Raw genomic sequence first — 24,782 nt, 5'->3', positions numbered from 1 at the left:
GCAGCAGCATCAGTTGTTTGGACATTGAATAATTAATTTTTTTTATTAGTATTATTTTTTTCTATTTTAATTCGGAATGATAAGGTTGTGTTGTATTACATTCCATCTCCAAACAGATTGCTTTCTCTTCCATATTGTTTTTTAGGCAAATTACGGCCAACCCCGCCTCCTGTTTGGATAATTACAGCCACCCCCCTCAACTATGTATTATCTTACGAAAATACCCCTAAGTAAATTTAGGGATGTTAAATCGGTAAAATCGAACCGAAATTTCGGTACGCCAACATTTCATACCATTTACCAAACTGAATATACGATTTGGTACGGTAAATAACCGAATTACATAAAATTTATGTAAAAATATTTAAAAGGAGGGGGTGGCTGTAATTACCCAAACAAGAGGGGATTTTTCGTAATTTGGCCACACCTCAAGGGTTGCCGTAATTTGCCCTTGTTCTTTTTTCTATGTAAAAAAATCTGGTAAATTTTTTTGTGGTTTTATCGGATGGATCAAATGCGATAAACGTAGCATAACCATCGGAAGAAAGAATCTCCTATCATGCATCAGACATTAGTAAACCAAATCTACTATATTCCAACAAAACATTGCATGAAAATTCACAACATTATAGACTCCGATAAATAAAACAAAACCGAGTATAATATCATTAAATCTTAACAGCGAGTTAGGGCCTCTATCACAAACACAAACGTCGCATTATTTAGGCGAGACTAATCGAAAATCTTCTCTTGATATTTAATTAAACTTGAAAAGGTCAAGAACTTACAGTGGATAAGAGTATCCACGGAGGTACCTTGAATCAACTCCTGAGTCCTGATTCACGTACTAGTGCAATTCTCCCAGTTCGAGCCACCTGCAATATATTAAGCAAAAAATATCAAACATCGAAAATTACAAATACCAATACCGGTTTGTTTATATTTTACGAAGACTCCTTAAAAAATAGGTGCATTTTGAAAAGATAAAAACGAATGTCAAATGTGTGTTTGTAATTTAAAAACTAAATGCCAAGACATAGCCATTATACAACCGAATAAACCTAGAAGAGCAACCGAATATTTGATGCATCAAAAAGAGCCTACGAACGAGACTTACCTCACAAATGCCATATGGTTCCAACAATCTTTGCAAGGCAACCATCTTGTCCAAATCTCCAGTCAGCTGTAATAAATTCAAAACGTTTAATCCAAGAACAGGAAAAAAGAATATAAAAAAAAACATTTACCTCGAGGGTAATAGTGTGATCGGATACATCAACAGCTTTGGCTCTGAATATACTAGCAATATCGAGTACATTTCTGCGCGCAGCAGCATTCACAGCGATTTTAATTAACATCAATTCCCGCTCGGCAAAAGGCAAGTGTGTGAGATCCCGGACCTGTACATTATAAATTCACGGGTCATATATCTTATTCATAAGCACGCTACATTCAAGAATATGTTGGATATTTTGCGGAAGTACATAAAAAAAGAAAACCAAGGAAAATATAGGAAAGAGTTTTTAAGGCCAAGCTCTTATTAATAATTTTATTTAGTGAATTCTTGATTTCATGGGTTACAATTACAAAGGTAAAGACCCTTTAAATAGATAATAAAATGATTCTTGAAACTCTTGCCTAGATAATTAAAATGGATTTTCAAACTACCAAGTGCATGAATACTAAAGTGCATGAATATCAAAGTGCATTAGTTCCAACAGAATAACCCTCCTTCAGTCAATATGCAATATTAGCTTATTTACATTCTAGGGGTTATATGAGATAACCCCCTCATACAAATTCCTTAGAGGCATAAATCCATATTTTTATTTACTATTAGGGATAACCCCTCATTAAGGTTAATATCTAATTTACCCTTATTATATTCATAAAAATATAATTAAATTATTATTGCTAAAGTAAAGTATTTCAATTTCCTTTTGATTCTTTTTACAATCTTTTTGTAATTTTGATTTAAAAAATATATTTATGTTTTTTCAATTTTCATTTTTTTAATTGGTTGTTTTACCGCAAGTTTAACAAAAAATTGAAATCCACTACATACTCATTGAACACCACTATAAATTCATCTTTTACAATCTTTTCGTTATTTCGATTTAAAAAATATATATATATTTTTTCAATTTTCATTTTTTTAATTGGTTTTTTTACCGCAAGTTTAACAAAAAATTGAAATCCACTATATACTTATTGAAAACCACTATAAATTCATCGAAAACCACTATTCGATTAATGTAGAAATCAGTATGAAATTATCGTAATCAACTTTAATATTAATATAATACACTACAAACGTATCGAAATCGAATAAAATTTACATAATACACTACGAATTAACGTAATCCATTACAAAATTATCAAAATCCACTACATTAACGTAATATATGGATTGAAATCCACTACATACTCATTGAAAATCACTATAAATTCATTGAAAAACACTATTCGATTAACGTAGAAATCAGTATGAAATTATCGTAATCAACTTTAATATTAATATAATGACTACAAACGTATCGAAATCGAATAAAAATTTACATAATCCACTACGAATTAACGTAATCCATTACAAAAGTATCAAAATCCACTACAAAGTTATCAAAATCCACTTTATAGGTTAAAGTAATCCACTACAAAATTAACGTAATATATGGATTGAAATCCACTACATACTCGTTGAAAACTACAATAAATTCATCGAAAGCCAGTATTCGATTAAAGTAGAAATCAATATAAAATTATCGTAATCAACTTTCATCTCAATATAGTGCACTACGAACGTATCGAAATCGAATAAATATTTACATAATCCACTACGAATTAACGTAATCCATTACAAAATTATCAAAATCCACTACAAAGTTAACGTAATAACGTATCGAAATCGAATAAATATTTACATAATCCACTACGAATTAACGTAATCCATTACAAAATTATCAAAAACCACTACAAAATTAACGTAATAACGTATCGAAATCGAATAAATATTTAAATAATCCAACACGAATTAACGTAATCCATTACAAAATTATGAAAATCCACTACAAAAGTTATCAAAATCCACTACAAAATTAACGTAATATATGGATTGAAATCCACTACATACTCATTGAAAACCACTATAAATTCATCGTAAACCACTATTCGATTGAAAACCACTACATACTCATCGAAAACCACTATAAATTCATCGAAAAACACTACAAGCTTATCATCACCCAACATGGTCCCACTTGCTGCCATCACCCGCTTGTGCATGAATCTAAACCAAAGAAAAATAAGACAACAACGTGTCAATTTAATTCATTCACTAAAAAATGAAGAATTTAAAATCCACTATAATCTCGTCAAAACCCAGTACAAAAATTATCGAAATCCACTAAAATATTAACATAATCCACTACGAAATAAGTTAATCCACTAACAAATTACAACAAAAAGTATAATAACAAATACTCAAATAGTGACCGAAAACGTGAAGGAGCCTCAAAAGTATATTGAAAATCTCATATATATAATAGCTCATTCAACAATTCGACTAGTTGTCACTTCTATTTTGTTAACCATCGTGTAAAATTTATTTATGGATATAGAGAAAAAATGACAGCAACAAAAACAGCAGCAAACCAACATCTTAAACAGCAGCAAAACAACACGAAAACAACAGCAAAACAGCAACAAAATCAGCTGCAAATTAGGAGCCAAACATCAGTAAAGCCAAAAGAAAACAGCAGCAAAAACAGCAGCAAAAAACAGCAGCAAAAACAGCAGCAAAAAACAGCAGCAAAAAACAACAGCAAAGAAAATCAGCAAAATAGCAGCCAAACAATAGCCAAGCCAATTGCAGCTAAAAAATACAATAAATAAATTATAATTCTAAATTTTCAGAAAAAAATATCCAAAATTTGAGAATATTTTTGGAAATTATGGAATTTTCGATAATATTTAGTGTTTCACCTTATTAATTCGTATTGTATTCCTTACTAAAAATTATCAAATCTCAAAACCCAAACATGTTTGAAATCAAACATTATCAAATTTCAAAACCAAAACATGTTTGAAATCAGAAGAATTTTTGCACTCATTCACCGTTATCACAAAGTTATTCATGTGAATCAAGTTTTATATTTTTATGGAGTTCTCTTTTTTTCATGAATCAACATTAGTCTCTCTCTCTCTCTCTCTCTCTCTCTCTCTCTCTCTCTCTCTCTCTCTCTCTCTCTCTCTCTCTCTCTATATATATATATATATATATATATGTACACACACACAGGGGAATGAAATTCCCCACAAATACGTACCTGGTCGAAACACCAATATCACGAAGAAATGTTCTGCACAAAAATCACTCACAAAGATCTGTTTGTCGATTCCAGATCCGATCGTCGGGATTAAGCCTTGTCATCATCGATTTTTCTGGTTTCGTCTTCTTTTGCGTTTTATGTCATGGTGGTCCTTTATCCGGCCGTCAAGAGAAGAAAAGCGGAAGAAATAGTGGGTGGATGGGGAAGATGGACATATCGGATTCCGCCGAGAAAAGAAAAACAGAAGAAAGAGAGAGCGGATGGTGGATGGATCGAGAGAAAGAGTGAGGGAGAGAAAACGTGTCTAGGGTTAAACGGCATGAGATTTGGGTGGGTTTGGTAAAGGGTATAATTGTACTATATATTTTAAAATTAAATTATGGATTTATCTCAAAGAGGTGAAAAAAGAATGGACCCCATCTAATAGGAAATGTCATATGAGGGGGTTTTGTCAAATAATCCCTACATTCTAAGGCCTCGTTCGATTGCCAAGATAAGATTAAATAATCTAATGAAACCCAAATAAATAATCTCGGCAATAATCGAATTATGGGTAAATAATCTACAAGGCAATAAAATACAGTTTCTCTCTGCGATTAATTAATCTTGGCATCTACATTAGTCGAATACAAAGAAATACGAAGCGTGGAATTAGAAATGCAATCATTCAATTTAGTGTAAAAGTATAATAAAGGATAACACGACAGTTTGTTCTCAAAATTGTGTATTTTTATTTTATTTTATTTTTTGGTCAGGTAACGAAGGAACCCGCAACTAACTATACAAGTGCACTGGGTAAACCTACATTTTCGAATAATAGCTTGCAAACCATAAGAGAGACGTAAACATGTATATTTACTGGCCGTTTGTCTCTCACTTCATTGGTATTCGTCGAAACAGAAAATATTTGGTTTTTTTTAACATTCCAAACTAAACATACAGATACATTGAAACAAATATTTTTTTGCAATAATATTATCTCATAATTCCCTGGGAAATTAGATGCTACACCTGGTTATTTACACCGTACCTGATGGATTTAAACCGTACGTAGACTTGATTAAATAACTATCCACTAAACACACATACACATGTGTGTGTGTGTGTGTGTGATTATGTATAGATCTACGGTTCAAATCCAACATACTTCGAAACAAATATTTTTTTGCAATAATATTATCTCATAATTCCCTGGAAAATTAGATGCTACACCTGGTTATTTATACTCGTTGGATTTGAACCGTAGATCTACACTTGCATAATCACACACACACACACACATGTGTATGTATGCTTAGTGGATAGTTATTTAATCAAGTCTACGTACGGTTTAAATCCACCAGGTCCGGTGTAAATAACCAGGTGTAGCATAACTTCCGCTAATTCCCCTATGGCCGAAAATTCCAAGTCTCAAACCAATTTGGTGAAATCAGAATCCAAAATCTCCCAATTCAGGTGCCCTAACATTGAAATCCCCAAATCCAATTTCCCCAATTCTTGAAAACCCTAATTCCCATAATTAAAGACATAGTCCTCAAGTCCCCAATCGGCTATCCCTAATCCGAAAATCGAAAGCCCTAATCCCCAAAATCCAAAACCCTAACTCTGAAATGGCTTCCCTCACCATAAGGTTATGAAGAAATTAATTTTTATTTAAAGTTGAAGGGTTCATTTTGAATTGAATTAGTCGAACCACGTGGCATGATTTGATTTAGCTTACACATGAAGATGGTTAGTCCTTATTTATGCCTTTGTTTAGATGGCCGACTTGGTGTCTTACTTCAAAAAAAAAAAAGAATATGTTTTATTATCTGAAATGTTAAATGTTGTTTCAATTTGTTTTAATTAATTAAGAAGTCATGCTTTATTATTCTCATTTGTTTAATCATAAATTCTTTGTTTAGATGGAAACTATTTGTTACTCATTTTCGTATTGAACTTTGATTTTTCATAAAAATCAGATTAAATGTAACGAATTAACGATCAAATTAAATTAAATGAAATAATTAAAACGATGTAGTCGGGGAATAGATTTCGACAAAGACTCTATGCCTTGAACTAAAAACACTAAATCTTCTCTCTGAGTTACAAAATTAGGATCGGAATAATGCCTATATGAAATGAAAGCACGTCTTCTAACTAGGAGTCTTGTTTGCAGATATTCCGGCAGGTTTTAAACCGTTACAGAGAATGTCGCCCCTCGAAATTTAGAATCATAACTAAAATATTCTTACGATTCGAAACAATAATATTTTATAGAAATAATAATACCAATACTAATGTCCAACGACTTTCATTTTAATTTCAATCCCTTTTCATACTATAGATAAACTTAAATTGTCCAAGAACTTACATTCGGTTTTTCACCGGAAAGTTTTTGTTTTTATTTTTGTCGAACAAATTATATCAACTTATATGGATGGTAAAATAATTTATATATTTTTCTAAAACCTTAATAAATCTTTTTTTTTTTTTAAGAAGAAGAAGAAGAAACCTTAATAAATCTTTTGAAGAAATGGTTTTTTTTATGCGGTATAAGTCTAATTTCTAAGCATAGTGCACAACAAGTTAATGAAACGACTTAGTGGTTGGGATGTATAATGTATTGGAACCAATCCAGTATGTGCCATTATTTTATTACATATACCTATATAAAATTGAACATGTCTGTATAGCAGCACTTCACTTTTGTATTTTAATATAATCATGGTTAATTAAAAAAGAAGAGTATAGCAATTAAATTAATCAGTTTGTAATCAGGTTCAACATTACCAATCGTGTATGGTTAGTCAGTTACCATGGTTGGATCGAAACAAGGGAAGGAAAAAAGAACCAAAGAAGACTGATCACTTCTCACCATCTGCAGATTTGCTCAAAAAGTCCTCTCTCTCTCTCTCTCTCTCTCTCTCTCTCTCTCTCTCTCTCTCTCTCTCTCTCTCTCTCTCATACACATACACACCTACACTCAATCCTCAAGAAAACAATATAATGGCAGCAGAAGCTGTTCTAGGAGCTGCTGTAAAAGTTCTACTTCAAAATCTGATCTCAGTTTCGGGAGAGCAAATCAGCCTCGTTCGAGATTTCAAGAAACACTTTGAAAAGCTAAAAGGTTCAATTTCCATGATACAAAGCTTCTTGAACGATGCGGAGAAGAAGCAAGTCACCGATGAAAGTGTCAAACTCTGGTTAAAGAAGCTCGAACGTGTGGCTTTCGATGCCGATAATGCCTTGGATGAGCTCAACTATCAACTTCTCTCCAAGAATATTCTGACCGAAAACACAATGAACACAAAGGTACGAGGTTTCTTCCCACACTACATTCATCGTCTAGAAATGGCACGTAAAATCAAAGACATCATCAAGAATTTGGAAGAGATCAACCACGAGGCTTGCATCTACGGCCTTCAAAAGGCGGTGGTGGGTGCAAATGCTCCTGCTGATGGATCAAGCCGCCAATCTGCTGCCAGAGAAACTGATTCATTCAGTATTGATCTAATTTTTCTTGCAAGACAAAACGAAGTGTCTGAAATAGTGAAGATAATGACTACTCTTCCAAATGATCATTCGGTATTCTCTATCCTTCCCATTGTAGGGATGGGAGGGCTCGGAAAGTCAACCGTAGCCAGACAAGTATTTAATCACGAAGAGATAAAGACTCATTTTGCTAAGCGTTTTTGGGTGCATGTTTCTGAAAGTTTTGATGACGCGATTCTTTTCAAAAAAATTCTTACATCTTTAACAAAAACAAACGCCGAACTTGGAAATAGACAAGCTCTTCTAGAAAATCTTCAGAGAGATTTGGGAAATGAGAGATTTCTACTTGTTCTCGACGATGTTTGGAATGACAATCATGAAAAATGGGATGAATTTATTGTTCCTTAACAAGAATTAGTTCTGCTACGGGAAATGGCATCATTGTCACTACACGACTTGAAAATGTTGCTTCACTGGTGAGAACACTTCCAATGTGCAAACTAAACAACTTGTCAGAAGATGAGTGTTGGTCCATAATCAAATCAAAAGCAGTTGGCGAAGTTGATGTTCCATCGGGATTTGAGACCATTGGAGTATCTATTGCAAAAAGATGTCAAGGTTTACCGTTAGCGGCCAAAGTGGTTGGGGATTGTTGTGTGGTAAGTCGTTTGATGAGTGGCTCTCTATTGAAAAGAATTGGCTCTCGGATTTAGGATATGAAAATTCAATCTCCAAGACTTTAAAACTGAGTTTTGATCATTTTTCATCACCATCACTCAAAAAGTGTTTTGCATATTGTTCGATATATCCTAAAGGATATGACTTCCAAAAAGAACGATTGGTTGAGTTGTGGATGGCAGAGGGATTTCTTGGAGGAAATGATGATATGGAGGTTGTGGGCAACAAATTTATTAATCTTCTTTTAGAGTACTCGTTGTTACAAGTTGTAAAGACAAATCGCCATTGCAATATAACATATTATAACATGCACGATCTTGTGCATGATCTAGCATCCTCTATTTTAAATTCAAGCGATCAAGTTCGGCACATTGGCCTACAATCTATTAGTGGTGAATCGTGCGTTGTCTTAAATGAACAAGCAAATTGTCTTCGTTCATTATTGACCAATGATAGAATATCCAATCTCATGTTCTCGGAGTTCAAATCGCTGCATGTTTTAATCCTGATGGGCTATCACGTTGAAGAGTTGCCAAGTTCAATTAGAGTGCTAATACATTTGAGATGTCTTGATATTTCGGACACAAGGATTAGATGTTTGCCAGACTCTATTGGTCAACTCTATCACTTGCAGACGTTAAGAGCGTGTCATCATTTGGTGAAACTGCCAAATACAATGAAACACTTGATTAGCTTGAGACATCTCCACATTCGTCGTGGGATAGAATTCCCTCCATGGGAAGAATAACTTCACTTAGAACGCTACCATACTTTGTAGTGAGAGATGAAAACGGTTGTGGAATTGGTGAGCTCGGAAGCTTGAAGAATCTCCAAGGTGAACTGAAGATTTATAATCTTGAAAAGGTGCGTGACAAAGAAGAGGCTATGAGAGCAGGTTTATTACAAAAGTCAAACATACTCGAGTTAAAACTTTCGTGGAGGGTTGGAAATAGAGAAGGTGAAAACAATGATGAGAGTGTGTTGGGCGGCCTCCAACCCCACCCGAATTTGAAAACCTTACAGATTTCCGGATTCAAAGGAAAAAGTTTCCCGTCATGGTTTTCAAAGATGTCGGGGCTTAATAATCTGACGGAGATAAGAATTGAAAGATGCAAAGAATGTGAACAAGTTCCAACGCTAGGGCACTTGCCACATCTCAAGAATCTTTATCTTGTCCGGCTGGAGAACGTGAAATCCATAGGTTCGTCATTCTACGGAAGTAGATCCAGTAATACACGTATCGCTGTATTTCCCGCACTTGAAAGGCTCGAGTTGTTGAATATGTCGAAGCTGACAGATTGGTTAGAAGCAGAGCTTATGCCAAATATAGAGCTTATGCCAAATATTGCAACTGAGAATCGACGAGTATCTCAAGAACTAGTTGTGGCCGCATTTCCTTGTCTCGAGTACTTGAAGATTAAAGATTGCAGGCAATTGACGAGTGCTCCAAGTCATTTTCCATGCCTTAAAGAATTACATATTTTTCAAGTGGACAGTGGATTGCCTTTGGCGAGTATATGTGGGATCAAATTAAATTCTCTTGAAAGACTCACAATTGATGGAGTTGAAGGATTGAAGTGTCTCCCAGATTGGTTATTCCGTAACAATCAAAATCTCTCGAAGTTGAAGATATGTGATTGCCCTAACTTAGTGCATCTAGTTCCGTGCTTGGAAGGTGGAAGAACTGCTCTTAGAGAGTTGTGGGTATCTTATTGTTCGAAACTGAGAGAATTACCGGATGACCTGCACGCCCTCAGTGCTCTTGAGATATTGAGTATTTCCAGTTGCCCAAATCTGAAGTCAATACCATATCCACACGAAACACATAATGATGATGATGGTGAGCAATTATTATCAGGCTTGAGTTGCCTCCGTCGATTGAGTATTACTTACTGCAGAGGGTTGACCGATTTTGCAATTGAAAATATGATCGAGTCGTGTGCGCCGTCCCTCGAGAAGTTGGAATTGTTTGAATTGACAAGTTTAAAGATGAATACGGGAATGTTGGTTGGGAGCTTGCAGGAAATGCCTCGTCTCTCGAGGTGGAAAATTGGTGATGTCGAGATGAAGATGACCTCTAAACAATGGACGGTTTATGGGCTTACTCATGATACGTACTCAATGACAGTTGTTGGTGCCATAATGAAAGCGTCATCAACCAAATCTCTTTGTAGATTAGAATTGCACGGGACGAAACATAGTGGGGGTTTACCGGATCAGCTTCAACATCACACCGGTGTTTTTGAGCTACGTTTATGGGGTTTCGGAGAGATAGAAGAATTGCCCGAATGTCTATTTGGGAACAACAACACCTTTTCGGTGTTATATATACAAAGCTGCAAGAAGTTGCACCGACTGGCGTCTAAAGAAGCCATGCTACGTCTCACCAACTTAACTCATTTATTCATCGACAATTGTCGGTTGTTAAATCTAAATACGAAACGAGGTGGAGATTCTGAGTGGCACAAGATTTCCCATATACCCAGAGTCACAGTGGATGGGCGTAGAATTCGAACTAATGCTCGGGGAAAGAAGTCATGATTAAGTCGGTACAATTAATCCCATCTTATATAATGAGATGCTTCACTTTACCGACCGGTCTCTTGAAAGAGATGGAGTTGTTCATTCAGAGATTTTGGTGGGGAGATGGGAATGGGAAAACGATGGCGTGGATTTCATGGAAGAAGATGTGCATGGCAAAATCGAGGGGAGGCATGGGATTTCGGGACTTGGAGACCTTCAATTCCGCACTACTAGCCAAACAGGGTTGGAGGATTTTGACAACCGGATTTGCTCCTATCTCTCAAGTATTTAGGGCCCGGTATTTCCGGCGGAGTGATTTTCTTAGGGCTGAAATTGGCACACGGCCATCCTCCACATGGCATGTATTTGAAAAGCCAGACCACTTCTCACTGACGGTCTTCAAAGGCAAATTGGCACACGACCATCCGCCACATGGATGAGTATTTTAAAAGCCAGACCGCTTCTCACTGACGGTCTTCGAAGGCAAATTGGCAATGGGGAAACCACGTCGATTTCAAGGTAAATTCCTCTTAGCTATGGTTTTCGCGTGGGAGATCCGTAATAAGGAGTTGCATGGGGAAGTTGGGCTTTAAAGGGAAGAGCTAGTACCCTGGTGCAGTAATTATTTCACCACGTTCAGACAATCTCTCATACAACCCGGCACGAGGTAACGCGAGTTAGTTAATCAATTGATTTTCTTGATATGAGTTCTTTTACATAAATGATTAAATTCAGTTAGGCAAAGAAGAATATTCAAATTTTGTTATTTGTTTATCGGTGGTGGTGATATTAGTAAGATCATCAATTGAATCGTTACTAACGGAAGCCCAAATAGACCCGACCCTTATTTGAGTCGAGATCAATTAGTTATGAGCATGGCCAAGTTTGAGCATTTTTATTACACCCGATTAATTTAGCTAGCCCCAATTAAGTACGACTACGTTAATAGACACCGATAAATAAAACAAAACCGAGTATAATATCATTAATTCTTAAAAGCGAGTTACGGCCTCAATCATAAACACAAACGTTGCGTTATTTAGGCGAGACTAAAAGGATCTTAATCTTTAAACTTGAAAAAGTCAAGAACTACAACGGATAGGAGTAACCACGGAGGTACCTTGAATCAACTCCTGATTCACGTACTAGTGCAATTCTCCCAGTTCGAGCCACCTGCAAAATTTCAAGCAAAAACTTTCAAACATCGAGAATTACAAACACCCATACCGGTTTTGTTTATATTTTTACGAGGACTCCGTCAAAACGTGTAACTTGGAAAATCAAAACGACTGTCAAAAGTGTGTTTGTTATTTAAAAACTATATGCCAAGACGTAGCCAATATTATACAACCAAATAAGCTTATATTTGATGCATGAAGAAGAGCCTGCAAACGAGACTTACCTCACAAATGCCATATGGTTCCAACAATCTTTGCAAGGCAACCATCTTATCCAAATCTCCAGTCAGCTGTAATAAATTCAAAACGTTTAATCCAAGAACAGAAAAAATAAAAAGGTGAACGAAAAACGATGAAAAGAAACAACAAAGTCTGGGCTATAATATGCTGTAAATTTTAAAAAGCATGTTAATAATTATAAAAAACATTTACCTCGAGGGTAATAGTATGGTCGGATACATCAACAGCTTTGGCTCTGAAAATACTAGCAATATCGAGTACATTTCTGCGTGCAGCAGCATTCACAGCGATTTTTATCAACATCAATTCCCGCTCGGCAAAAGGCAAGTGCGTGAGATCCCGAACCTGTACATTATAAATTCACGGGTCATATATTTTATTCAGAAGCACGCTACATTCAAGAAAACCCCTCCTTCAGTCAATATGCAATATTAGCTTATTTACATTATAAGGCCTCGTTTGGTAGCTAAGATAAGATTAAATAATCTAATGAAACCTAATTATACTATTAAACCTTCGGCGATCCAATAAAAAACATGTCTAGAAGGCAAGATAAGGCATGATAACATAATATTTGCGGGTCGACCCAGCAAGTTATTGGGTATACCAAACATCAAACAAAGTCCAATTATTTAGTTAATGATGGCTAATCTCCCCAACCAAACGAGGCCTTAACAATATTATACTCTCACCTCATGAAGATCCACCAATTTATAAAGTTGTTGTACCAACTTGCCAATTGATTCATCTGTACCAGGAACAACCGTCGTAATACGCGAAAGCCCCTCAACTTCAGAATGACCAACAGCTAAACTCTACGAATACGCAACAAACATAAAAATCAACTAAAAATAATAGGAAATGAAATAAAATAAACGAACACAATACGTAAAAAGATATTATACCTGGATATTATATCCTCTTCGAGCAAAAACCCCTGTGACGAGGTTAAGAACTCCAGGAACATCATTAACAACCATAGAAAGGGTGTGAGAGCTAAGTCCACTACTCTGCACGCGTCAAGCGAAAGTATTATTAAAAGTCGTATTAAGAAGCATATGTTAAAAAATGAGAACGAGTATAACTTCTTACATCATCATCGTTCAATACTCCCCAATGAGCATCGAGAACTTGATTGATAGAAATGTCATCTCCTGATTCTATAGGGTAAACATCTCCCTTCATAAAAATTTAAAAAAAAAAGATTACTGATATAAATAAATAAATAACTTAAAAAAAAAATAAAAAAATAAAAAAAAAACGTATGTAATGTTTAAGGATGGTGGTGTATCATTACCCCAGAAGATGTATCGGATTCTTCAGTGACAGTCTTTTTTACTCTCCGTGAGATAGAACTAGCTGGCCTTGCTGCTTCAAGATCGGGATATGAAGCGGCTGAAAACCTCCAAAAGGGAGCAGATTCGCCCATCTTTTCCCTTCTTAGAGCAATCTAATTCAAACCACAAAAAACATCTAAACTTACATAAAGACGAAAAAGAAGAAAACGAGACAAAACTTATTATTTATCAGCTTATTTACCTTCCCTGTCCTTGCAATCTCTCTTATCCCGAATTTGCTCAAATTTCTTTGCACTGCGACCATCTTCCCTGGATCTCCTGTTACCTATATAGGTACTGGAAATCAATACTTGATAATGCAATTGGGACCATCAAAATCCTATTAATTTAGCGAAATATTAACTTATCGATACATTAATAATTACTAATTTATAAATTAATTTATGAAATTATTGTTATTATTATATTCAATAAATACATTTTTTTTTGTTTTTTTACGTATATATTAGAGCCCGGTCACGGATGTAACAAGACACATATGTAGATGAAAATCACCAAAAAGTAGCTTCGATCTAAAATAAATTGTAGATATTACTGTTGAATGACTACTTCATTTGAAAGTTTAAGTTTTTAGTGAAGTGAATCATTTAATATTAGCCATTACCTCAATAGTTAGCGAATGATCGGAGATGTCCACAATTTTTGCCCTAAAAATGTCCACTAGCCACATGACCTGGAAAATAAAGTCAAAACAAAATTCATTGTTGAGTCACATGATAAGGGAAAATGAAATGGCTTTAACAAAACTGTGAAGACTTATACTATACTCGACCGTTAAATAAGTATAAAACAAATAGTACATATAATGAAAAGTCAAACTTAACATCAACGGAACCAAAAACGAATACCTCTGCTCGATGATTTGGATCAGCATTAATTTTGATGAGCATTAACTCGCGTTCCACTTGTGGGTCCTGTGAAATGTCTTCAACCTGGTTGTCAAATTGGCACAAAAATTAGAAACTAAATACAATCGAAGTAAAAGTTGCAAATCAATCATATATGAAGAAATCCAGTAGGCGTAAGATATATAATAGGATAAATAGCATTTAAACCCCCTGTGGTAACAAGCTGTTGCAGATGACCCCCCTTGTGCTTATAATATCAGCACATAACCCCCTTTTGGTGTATACCCCCCTTGTGCTTATAATATCAGCACATAACCCCCTTTTGGTGTATGGGGTAGCTTCCGTTAGTTTTTCCGTCAAACTTAACCGCGCGTGTCAAACGTCAAAGTAATTTTTTTTTTCAGATGACCCCCTTGTCCTCTCATTTTCGCTTTAATTTTTGCAGATGACCCCCTTGAAGTTTGACACAAGCGGGTTATACGCTGATATTACGAGCACGAGGGGGTCATCTGCAAAAGCTTGTAACCACAGGGGGTTAAATGCTATTTATCCCATATAATATAATAGTCAGAGATTGCAATATTTATGCCTCTAGGTAAACCACAGCTCGACTATTCAGAGTGATTTTTCTTAATAGTAATTATTAACTACTGAATCGAGAATAAGATGACGACCTTCAATACATTGACAAGCTTTTGAAGCTGTTCCATAACATGATGTAGCACCCTTTCGGTTCCAGATACAACTATGGTGAAGAGAGCCTTATCCTTATTCAGTCCCACTGCAAGCGATTCAATGTTATATCCTCTCCGCGCAAATACTCCAGCTATTCTATTTATCATCCCACTTTCGTCACCGACAAACACCGAGATTGCGTGACGCTTTACCCTGGATTAAAAATCAGATCGAAAACTTGAGAAAGAAAATGACATCATAAACTATATTTCAACAAAAATCTAATACATTTCATGCAAGATTACTCACACAAATCGTAACATAGTGGATTATACAACAATAATGCCAACGACAAGATTAACTAATTCTGTACCCCAAAACCCTCTACTCAATCATACAAAATTACTCACAAATCGATCATGACGCAACTATAAGTTTTACCACTATGAATTACTAGCATTACAAATTTACAATTAATGGTGCCGTACATGCTACCTCGGCTGAAATAGAGCATGTAATGTATTCTTGTTGATTTACACACAATTACACACATATATATGCAGTAGAACCTCAATAAATTAATAACCCCGATTAAATAATAGTTTCTCTCGGTCCGGACTCAGTGAAAATGTATTAAATTATTAACTCGCTAATTTAATAATTCGCTAAATTATTAGAATTTCCGTTTAACTGTATGTACATTTGTGTAAAATATGCATTGCTATATAAACGCCTGTGGTCGGATTTGTGTCGAATTTCATCGATGTAGCATCGAATAAACCCCAATCAATTCATTTCTTAATAACTGGTATTCAGGATTAGGTAGATCATACATTTCATAATTAACAATTTCGATTCCGGCAAAACGAATTACTGATATTCAAAAGGTTGCAATAAGGAAACGGATAATAGTGAAAAGGAGATTACTTCGATCTAGCGGCGGAGTTGGTGGTGGCGGCGGCGGACGGATGAGAATCTGAAACGGAGACAACGGCGTCGTTTTGCTGCCTGCTATCGCCATTTGCGCTTTGAGCACAAACCGCAACCCTTCTTTTGGTGTATGATGAGAATTTTACTGAAGAAAAGGTAATGTCGGATTTGGGGATGAGGTCATTTGAGCGCGTGGACGCACGGAATAGTGTGGCGTGAGTGGCAACAGCCGCCATTGATACTGTGTGTCAGTGTGGGTAAAGATTGCTCGTTAAAGAAGGCGAAGAAAACAGTATTGAATCGGGTCGTGAATCAACCCGGTTGCAAAGCGGTGCGGGTTAGAATTTATAGTATGTAATTTAAGCAAATAAAATAATATAGAATTCTTTTGCAATTCACACAAATAAATTAGGGACTATTAATGAGAACCCCCTCTATCATTTTTTTAATAAAGGTAGGTCCAGTCCCTTTTCTTTTATTAGTGATAGATCCAACTTTTTTTTATTATCAAATTTACCCTTCATTTCTTATTATTCACTCTCAACTACTTTAATGCCTATTTAATTTTTTTAATTATAATATTCGTTTATTTATTTAAAAATATTTATTTGAATTTTATTTTCGATTTTATTTTTGATTTTAATTTTGAACTTTTTTTCGGTTTTTTATTTGAAATCGATTATAAAAATTTCTGAAAATAATTATATATTTTTTAAAATCAACTATTTCTGAAATCGACTATTTCTGAAATCAACTATTTTCGAAATCAACTATTTCCATAATCAACTATAAATTACTGAAAAAATTACTTTTTTTGTTCGTTTATTTCCCTAATCAAATATAATATTTCCATAAACAACTACATTATTTGCAAAATCAACTATTATTTTTTCAATTTTTCTAATTCATTTTTTCGTTTTTTTTTTCCAGTCGATTTACCAAATCGACAAATTACTACATATTATTGAAAACAACTATAAAAAATAGAAATCAACTAAAAAACGTCGAAAACAACTAAAAATAAATAAAGTACAATTTCTTTTTCATTTTTTTAATTCAATTTTTTTCGATTTTTTTTATTCCAGTAGATCATATTATTGGAAAAAACTATAAAAAAAAAATTAAAATCAACTACCAAAAAAATCAAAAATCTACTAAAAATGTCGAAAACAACTAAAAACTCTCGAAAAACAACTATAAACAAAATAGCAGAATAACGAAAACAACTATATTGTTGTGTAACATACCCATCATAAAAAATCGTCAAATAAAAAATTCAGAAAATTGCTTCTCAATTAACAAGATCCAAGCATTAGAGGAAGACAAATCATTGCCGCAAAGTCAATTAGAATGGCCCTCCTCACATCATCCCTGCAACTCGACAATGGAGAGAAATCCTAGAACGAATAAAAAACAAAATATAGATTGCCACAACCTGTTAATCCAATCTTCAACCAAACGAAACCCTAAAAATCGCGGGCATGGATGATATGAGATGACGGCGGTGGTGCATAACTGAATTGGAGGAGTGGAAGTCAGGCGGAGGTGTAATGGAGGAGTGGCGGCGGCGGTGCGGTTGTGGGGTTCCCTCATCGTTGTCGAGATGTGGTGCCGCCTTCTTCATCTCCTTGCCCCCGACTCCGACGCTGCAGATTTCTAGGTAGAGAAAAAGAGAAGAAGAGATGGAGATAATATTTGACGATACAACGGTTGTTGGATAAAAAAGATGTGGCTAGGGTTTTATGCGTTAATTAGGGACACTATAGGTATAACACCTAATAATTATATAAATATTAATTTAATTAAACAATTAAGGGGGGTTTCACTATTATTGAAAAAGGGAGTGGATCCATCATAATATATCCTAATGTAGTGGGGGGTTCTCACTAATAATCCCAATAAATTATTAAATTTATCTAGAATGTACAATTATAAAATTTACAAATAATTGGATTCGAATTAAATAATTATAGGAATTTTAGAAAATATATGAAACTATAGAAGTTATTAAAAATAGGGTAAATTACGAAAATCCACCTGAACTTAGGTTAAATAACGAAAAACACCCCACATATCCGTAATAACCAAAATCTTCATTTAATTAACTGTTGATCGAGTTTTTTAACAGAAAATGTGTACAGACTATGATACCTTCTGTAAAAATATAGGTAAGAAATAAAAATAAAAAAAGTTTGAAATTGTGTAAAGTTTCCCTGAAAAAAAACATCGTGGAAAGTCACACTATAAGGGGTTGGTGTAAGACGGAAACAAACATCAGGGGTTTTGGTAATTACGAATAGGTGGAGGTGGTTTTTGTAATTTAATCTAAATTTAGGGGGTTTTCGTAATTACCCTTAAAATAGAAATAACCAAACAAGAAATATACTATTATAATATAGAAATAATAAATGATCTAAATTCTTCTAGTTATTTAATATAATTTAAATAAAAAGAAATTGGGGAAACTACCATTTTCATCCCTCAAGTTTGCATCAATTTCACATTTGGTCTCCTATGTTTACAAAAAGCACATTTCTCCCTCATGTTCCAATAATTTAACATTTTTGGTTTTTTCCATCAATTTACCGTTAGTAGGTTATTTAAGGCAGTGATGGGCACATGCTTCATCGTGTTAGTTTTAACGGGAAAGTGACCAAAATGACTAAAAGTGTTGAATTTTTGAAACATAAAGGACTAAATATATTTTTTGTGAACATGCGGGGCCAAATGTGAAATTGGTGCAAAGTTGAGTGACACAAACTATGATTTTTCCCAAAACAAATCCCATTTTGTAAAATTTTGCAATTGAATTAGAATTGGGAAAATTACAGTTTCTATCCTTCAAGTTTGCAATGATTTCATATTTGGCCTCTCGTGTTCACAAAAAACACATTTGGTCCCTCATGTTTCAATAATTTAACATTTTTGATACATTCCGTCAATTTTCCGTTAGTCCGTTAGTTAATACAATGATGGGCAGAAACTTGATTTCGTTAGTGTTAACGAAAAATTGACGAAAAATGACTAAAAGTTTTGATTTTTTTAAACATGTGGGATCATATGTATTTTTTGTGAACATGAGGGGCAAAATGTGAAATTGGTGCAAACTCGTGGGGTGAAAATCGTATTATTCCCAATTAGATTTCTTACAACTTGATACACTCTTTATACGCAGTGAGGTGAACAAAAGCAGTTTACACTTACACTACAGAAAGCTACCTTCCTTCTTCTCTAAAACTTCATTTTGCAGCTGAATTTATCTTCAACAAAATCTCAGAAGAATGAGGGTTTCTGAAATAGCTCTATTTTGTAGAGCAATTACTTCTAAATCTTCTCATGAATACAGTATTTTCACTTCTTCTTTCTCTCTCTTTCGTTCAAATTTTCACAAAAAGAGGCCATTTTCAACTCTGCGCACAACAGATTTGAGTTGTATAAATGAAGTAGATGATGCAGTTTTCTTGTTTCGGCAAATGATAAGAATGCAGCCACACCCTTCCGTTGTTGAATTCACCAAACTGCTGCAAGTTATTTTCAAGATGAAGCAATACTCTGTTGCCCTTAAACTGTTCGACGAAATGCGTCAATCGGCTGCCCCTCTGAACGAGTACACCATGAACATATTAATTAATTGTTGCTGCCTTTTGAAACGCGTAGACGTTGGTTTTGCTGTCTTCGGCAGCTTCCTTAAACACGGTTACGAGCCAAATGTTACGACATTCACCACCCTCTTAAAAGGGCTCTTTTTAGATTGTAATGTGGCCGAGGCGGAGAAATTGTTCAAGAAGATTTTGAGTTTGAAACTCTGTGAGCCAGACGAAGTTACGATTCTTACTGTGATAGATGGACTCTGCAAAGCTGGACGTGTTCTTGCTGCCCATGATTTGCTTTGGTTATTGGATAAGACTATCTATAAACCTGATGTTAAGGCTTATAGTGCGGTAATTGATGGCTTATGCAAAGGCGGAATGGTCGATAATGCCCTCCACCTCAAGTCTAGAATAATTGACAAGGGCATTTCACCCGACGTTGTCACCTATAACTCGATGATACGGGGCTTGTGCGATTTTGGTAGATTGAAAGAGGTCAAAGACTTACTAAACGAGATGGTCGATCACAAGATATATTTCGATCTTGTTACTTTTAGTATATTGGTGGACGCGTTCTGCAAGGAAGGAAGCGTTAAAGAGGCTGAAGATATTTTGGGAGTTATGAAGCAACAAAATATTCGTCCCGATATTGTCATTTACACTACACTGATGGATGGGTACTGTTTGCAAGGGAAAATGGAAAAAGCGAAAGAAGTATTCGATTCCATAACGGGCAACGGCCTTAAGCAATCTATTATGAGCTACAACACTTTAATAAACGGATATTGCAAGAAGGGTAAAGTCGATGAAGCTTGGCGTCTTTTTCTCGAAGCTTCTTCGAAAGGCTTAGAGCCCACGGCGGTTAGCTATAGCATCATGATACATGGATTATTTAGTGAAGGCAGAATTGCTGATGGATGGAATTTGTTTAAGGATATGGAAGCTCGGCACGTACGACCCGATTTACATACTTACAATGTTTTGTTGGATAGCTTGTGCAAGACTCGTCAGATTGCCGAAGCATTTTCGTTTCTAAAGGCGATAGAAGGTAAAGGGTTAAATCCTAATATAATCACGTACGGTACCCTGATTAACGGTTTGTGCAGAGATGGGAAACTTGAAGATGCAAAGAAGCTTTTAAACGAACTTCCGTCCAAAGGTTTGCAACCCGATTGTCAAATGTATACAATTGTTCTTGGTTCACTTTGTCATGAAGGATTCGTAGACGAGGCAAAAGTTTTGCTTGTGAAAATGGAGAGTGGTGGGTGTGCACCGGATAGCGTGACGTACAACAACATAATCCAGGGTTTGCTAAAGAGGAAAGAGGTTTACGAGGCAATGCCATTCTTAGAGGAAATGCACAAAAGGGGATTCTCGGCCGATGCAACCACTTCATCCATGTTAATTGATCACCTGCAAGTATATAACAAAGATGTTGTTCTTCTGGAAATGGTTAAGAAAGTTGTACCGAAAATATAATTTATTTATGGGTAAATTACAACCACCCCTGAGGTATTGTCAAATTACGACAAAAAAACTTCATTTTGGTAATTACAACCACCTCTCAACTATAAATCTTCTTACACGTCCACCCTTACGGTTTCAAATTTAGTGGAATTTTCTAGATTATATGGAATATTCTCAATTTTGTACCCGTTTTATCTCATTCGAGCTCCACATTTTGAAGATAGATGATCATAATATGTGTTTTTTGGGTTGTATATATATATATCGAATTCTGGTGCATCATAAACTGTATTTTTGGCACAAAACGAGTACAAACTAGAGAACATTCCACGGAATCTAGATGATTATGTTGAATTTGACAACATAAGGGTGGAGATGTAAGAAGATTCATAGTTGAGGGGTAGTGTAATTTGACCATACATTAGGGGTGGTTGTAATTTACCCTTTATCTATTTTAGCTTTTGTACTAAAATAAGGTTTTGTTATGCCTGAAATGAAAATCGGGAAGTTGATATCGTTTATTTGTGGACATTTTGACTAATGCATTAGAAGTATCGTGACTTGAAATAAAAATAACATAAAAGTAATATGTTTATCGTAGTCGATGCAGGCATCGCATGTTTGCTTCTCTCGACCATTCGATTTGTTTATGATACATGGCCTTGGAGTCGTGGCTTCAAAGCTTGTTTCTTTTAACTTAGGAAAAAGAAAAAAAAGAACTACGTACGTAGAATTTCTTCTGCAAATTCTGCAATGTTCGTATCGGAGCTTCCTCCTTCACTAACCGCTTCGACCGCCATCTCCTTCCATTTAACGGCGTTTCGTCTTATGACATCCCCACTCTCCCCTTCCATAACCTCGTTCACGCAAGCCACCACTTCCTCTCTACTAACAATCCCGTTTGGATCACACTTAACTCGAACCCCGTTCCGCCACACATCAGCTATGAGCTTGGCGTTAGTCGTTTGGTCCGTCCACTGTGGCATAACCACTAATGCCACACCCAAGCACAACGCCTCCAGAGTCGAATTCCACCCCCCGTGCGTGAAAAAGCACCCCACGGATCGATGAGAGAGAACTTCTAGCTGCGTGCACCAATTCACTATCAGGCCTCTCTCCGAGACGAAATCTTTAGGAATTTTGCATTGTTCGGTTTCTCTCACTACCCATAGAAAGTTGCGTTTGGTTTCGACGAGGCCCCATGCTAGCTCCTCCATTTGTTTCTCCGTTAGATCGGCTAAGCTTCCGAAAGATACGTAGATAACGGAACGGTCTTCTTTTGTTTCTAGCCACTGGAAGCAAGATTCGGTGCTTGGCTTGAAGAGGCTGAGGCCGTAATCGTAATTTCCTTTTAATCTCTTGTCTGCGTACATTGATGGGACGGTTGGCCCTATTGTCCGAATCGGGTATTTGTTCGACATCCATTTCAGTATCTGTTGAAATAGTTCCAGCAATTTCGTTAGACCATTCTCAGTAGAGACTCTAAAATGAAATTTTAGAAACATAATTTTTTTGGGGCAAATTACGGCCACCCCACCCCCGACTTATGATCAAATTACGAAAAACCCCCGACTATTTGGGTAATTAAAGCCACCCCTTCAACTATGCATTATCTTACGAAAATACCTCTCCATATGTAAATTTAGAGATATTAAATCGGTAAAACCGAACCGAAACTTCGGTAGGCCAACATTTCATACCGTTTACCGAACTGAATATACGATTTGGTTCGATAAATAACCGAATTACATAAATTTTATGTAAAAATATTTAAAAGGAGGGGTGGCTGTAATTACCCAAACAAGAGAGATTTTTTCGTAATTTAGCCATACCTCTGGGGGTGGTCGTAATTTGCCCTTTTTTTTGGGCAAAAAGAAATATTTTATTGCATTGGAAAGTTCATAGGGGCCTCGTTAGTACCCTTATTACAATGCTAGGACTATAAAATATTTTTTTATAAGCTTTAGCGGATGACCCGCTTGTGCTCATAATATATAATATCAGGCTCATAAATCCCTTGTGGTTCATAAGGGTAGCGTCCGTTAGTTTTTCGGTCAAAAATTAACCGTGTGTGTCACAATTCAATTAACCGTGTATGACACCATTGTGGTCACATTTTCCCTTTGAAATATGATACGCACAGTTAAGTTTGACGGAAAAACTAACGGACGCTACCGTTATCAGCCACAAGGGGTTATGAGCTGATATTACGAGCACAAGAGGATTATCTGCAAAAGCTTGTAACTACAGGTGTTTAACTGCTATTTACCACAACTATAATCAACTGGAAATTAAACTAAGAGTGTTCAACTTCAATAGTTTCTTCTGCTTCTAATAATCAAGCAAGAATCTATATGATCCAGACGAATATTTTTAGCATGCAATTTTTACGAAGTTTCTACAGTGTTGTCCATCCAAAAAAAATCGACAAATACTATGTAATTGTCCAATATTATATTATCGAGTTTAATACGTGGAAGATGAACCTACCTCATCCTCGAGCTTGTCGAACGTGTTGAATAAGCGCCAGTCGGCGTTCTCAAAAGTCGAGAATTGCTCCACCAAAAGCCTCAACAGAGACGGATAAGAATTCATATCGTAAACAAGCGTAGGCAAATCTTTCAACCCCATAACCGGCATTCCGGGCAAAGAAACCTCGAAGCCAACCTCATCGCTTGAAATCTCCAAATTGCCCTCGTGGAGATGGTAGAATATCGAACAAACGGTACACGGTTGCGTGAATAGCACCGCCCCTCTTAGTCCATTCCCCTTAGCAATATCCAAACACCAAGGAATAACCGAATCGTACACAACCGCCTTCACATGGTGGCCGGAGCTACTATGTTTCCGAATAATATCGGGAACGCCATTCGTAATCGAAGCTCTGAAATTCCGAATAAAAACTTCGTATATATCTAAGTTTTCGACGACTCCGCCATTTACGGTGGAATCAATATCGGGAACCGTTTCGATGTTTATCGTGTTTTCGTCGGTTCGATTTTGAAGGGTTTTGCTAATGGAAAAAGTCGTGACTAACGTAACGCGAATGCCTTTCGATATTAGGCGGTTACAGAGCTGCACCATGGGATTTATGTGGCCTTGTAGAGGGAAAGGAATTGCAATAATATGAGAATTTGTTGCCATTTTTTTTTTAATTTGGTGTAATAATCTTTTGTGCTTTGTGCTTATTTATAAGGACTTTTAGACAAATAAAAGAATGGTGAAGGGCTTAAAAGAATAGACTGATACTGAAAAGGATAGACAAAAATTAAATAAGTTTGGCCTTCTTACATGTGATTAGATAGACAAGGGGTTTATTATTACAAAGATGCCAACTATTTTGATTGAGTAATTATTAGGTGACTAGAAATAGTTCATATAAATAACAATTTTGTTTTTTGAAGTTATGGTTTCTTGTTTGGCTTCTTTTTCTTTCTTTTTTTTTTTTTTTGTTTTTTTATTATTGTTGTTTAAATATGTGGCTGATTTGATG

General features: G+C 35.6%; 3 protein-coding genes, 1 long non-coding RNA gene and 1 pseudogene across 6 annotated transcripts; 2 read left to right on the top strand and 3 right to left on the bottom strand.

Annotated features, from left to right (window-relative positions):
• Window positions 1-537: 537 nt before the first annotated feature.
• LOC105950558 (acetolactate synthase small subunit 1, chloroplastic) lies at window positions 538-16,560 on the bottom strand. 3 transcript variants are annotated; one of them, XM_088821034.1, is made up of 12 exons: window positions 16,230-16,558; window positions 15,302-15,515; window positions 14,628-14,711; window positions 14,384-14,452; window positions 13,961-14,044; window positions 13,719-13,871; window positions 13,514-13,600; window positions 13,327-13,431; window positions 13,114-13,236; window positions 1,248-1,400; window positions 1,118-1,183; window positions 538-875 (listed from the first exon to the last, which is right to left on the bottom strand). In XM_088821034.1, the coding sequence occupies exons 1-12, from the start codon at window positions 16,466-16,468 to the stop codon at window positions 822-824; spliced, it is 1,431 nt and encodes a 476-aa protein (XP_088677160.1). In that variant the 5' UTR covers window positions 16,469-16,558; the 3' UTR covers window positions 538-821. The 3 variants fall into 3 exon arrangements, with proteins under 3 accessions (XP_088677160.1, XP_088677159.1, XP_088677158.1); XM_088821033.1 differs by lacking the exon at window positions 1,248-1,400 and adding an exon at window positions 12,614-12,766 and having other exon boundaries at window positions 16,230-16,555; XM_088821032.1 differs by lacking the exons at window positions 538-875; window positions 1,118-1,183; window positions 1,248-1,400 and adding exons at window positions 11,964-12,176; window positions 12,406-12,471; window positions 12,614-12,766 and having other exon boundaries at window positions 16,230-16,560.
• LOC148769797 (uncharacterized) lies at window positions 2,979-4,660 on the bottom strand. Its single transcript, XR_016032316.1, has 2 exons — window positions 4,326-4,660; window positions 2,979-3,286 (listed from the first exon to the last, which is right to left on the bottom strand). It is a non-coding gene; the product is annotated as an uncharacterized LOC148769797 (long non-coding RNA).
• LOC105950557 (putative disease resistance protein RGA4) lies at window positions 7,209-11,674 on the top strand (annotated as a pseudogene).
• Window positions 16,561-19,415: 2,855 nt separating the features above from the next.
• LOC105950559 (uncharacterized) lies at window positions 19,416-22,008 on the top strand. Its single transcript, XM_012973926.2, has one exon. It carries the CDS (start codon window positions 19,514-19,516, stop codon window positions 21,299-21,301), a length of 1,788 nt encoding a protein of 595 aa, XP_012829380.2. The 5' UTR covers window positions 19,416-19,513; the 3' UTR covers window positions 21,302-22,008.
• LOC105950610 (UDP glycosyltransferase 9) lies at window positions 21,784-24,660 on the bottom strand. Its single transcript, XM_012973978.2, has 2 exons — window positions 23,780-24,660; window positions 21,784-22,722 (listed from the first exon to the last, which is right to left on the bottom strand). Exons 1-2 carry the CDS (start codon window positions 24,431-24,433, stop codon window positions 22,009-22,011), a joined length of 1,368 nt encoding a protein of 455 aa, XP_012829432.2. The 5' UTR covers window positions 24,434-24,660; the 3' UTR covers window positions 21,784-22,008.
• Between the last annotated feature and the right edge of the window lie 122 nt (window positions 24,661-24,782).

The sequence above is a fragment of the Erythranthe guttata genome, chromosome 7, assembly GCF_056151865.1.
Source record: "Erythranthe guttata isolate IM_541 chromosome 7, IM_541, whole genome shotgun sequence".
Lineage (NCBI taxonomy): Eukaryota > Viridiplantae > Streptophyta > Magnoliopsida > Lamiales > Phrymaceae > Erythranthe > Erythranthe guttata.
Note: the sequence above shows the minus strand (reverse complement) of the source record. Positions and strands in the feature narration are given on the sequence as shown.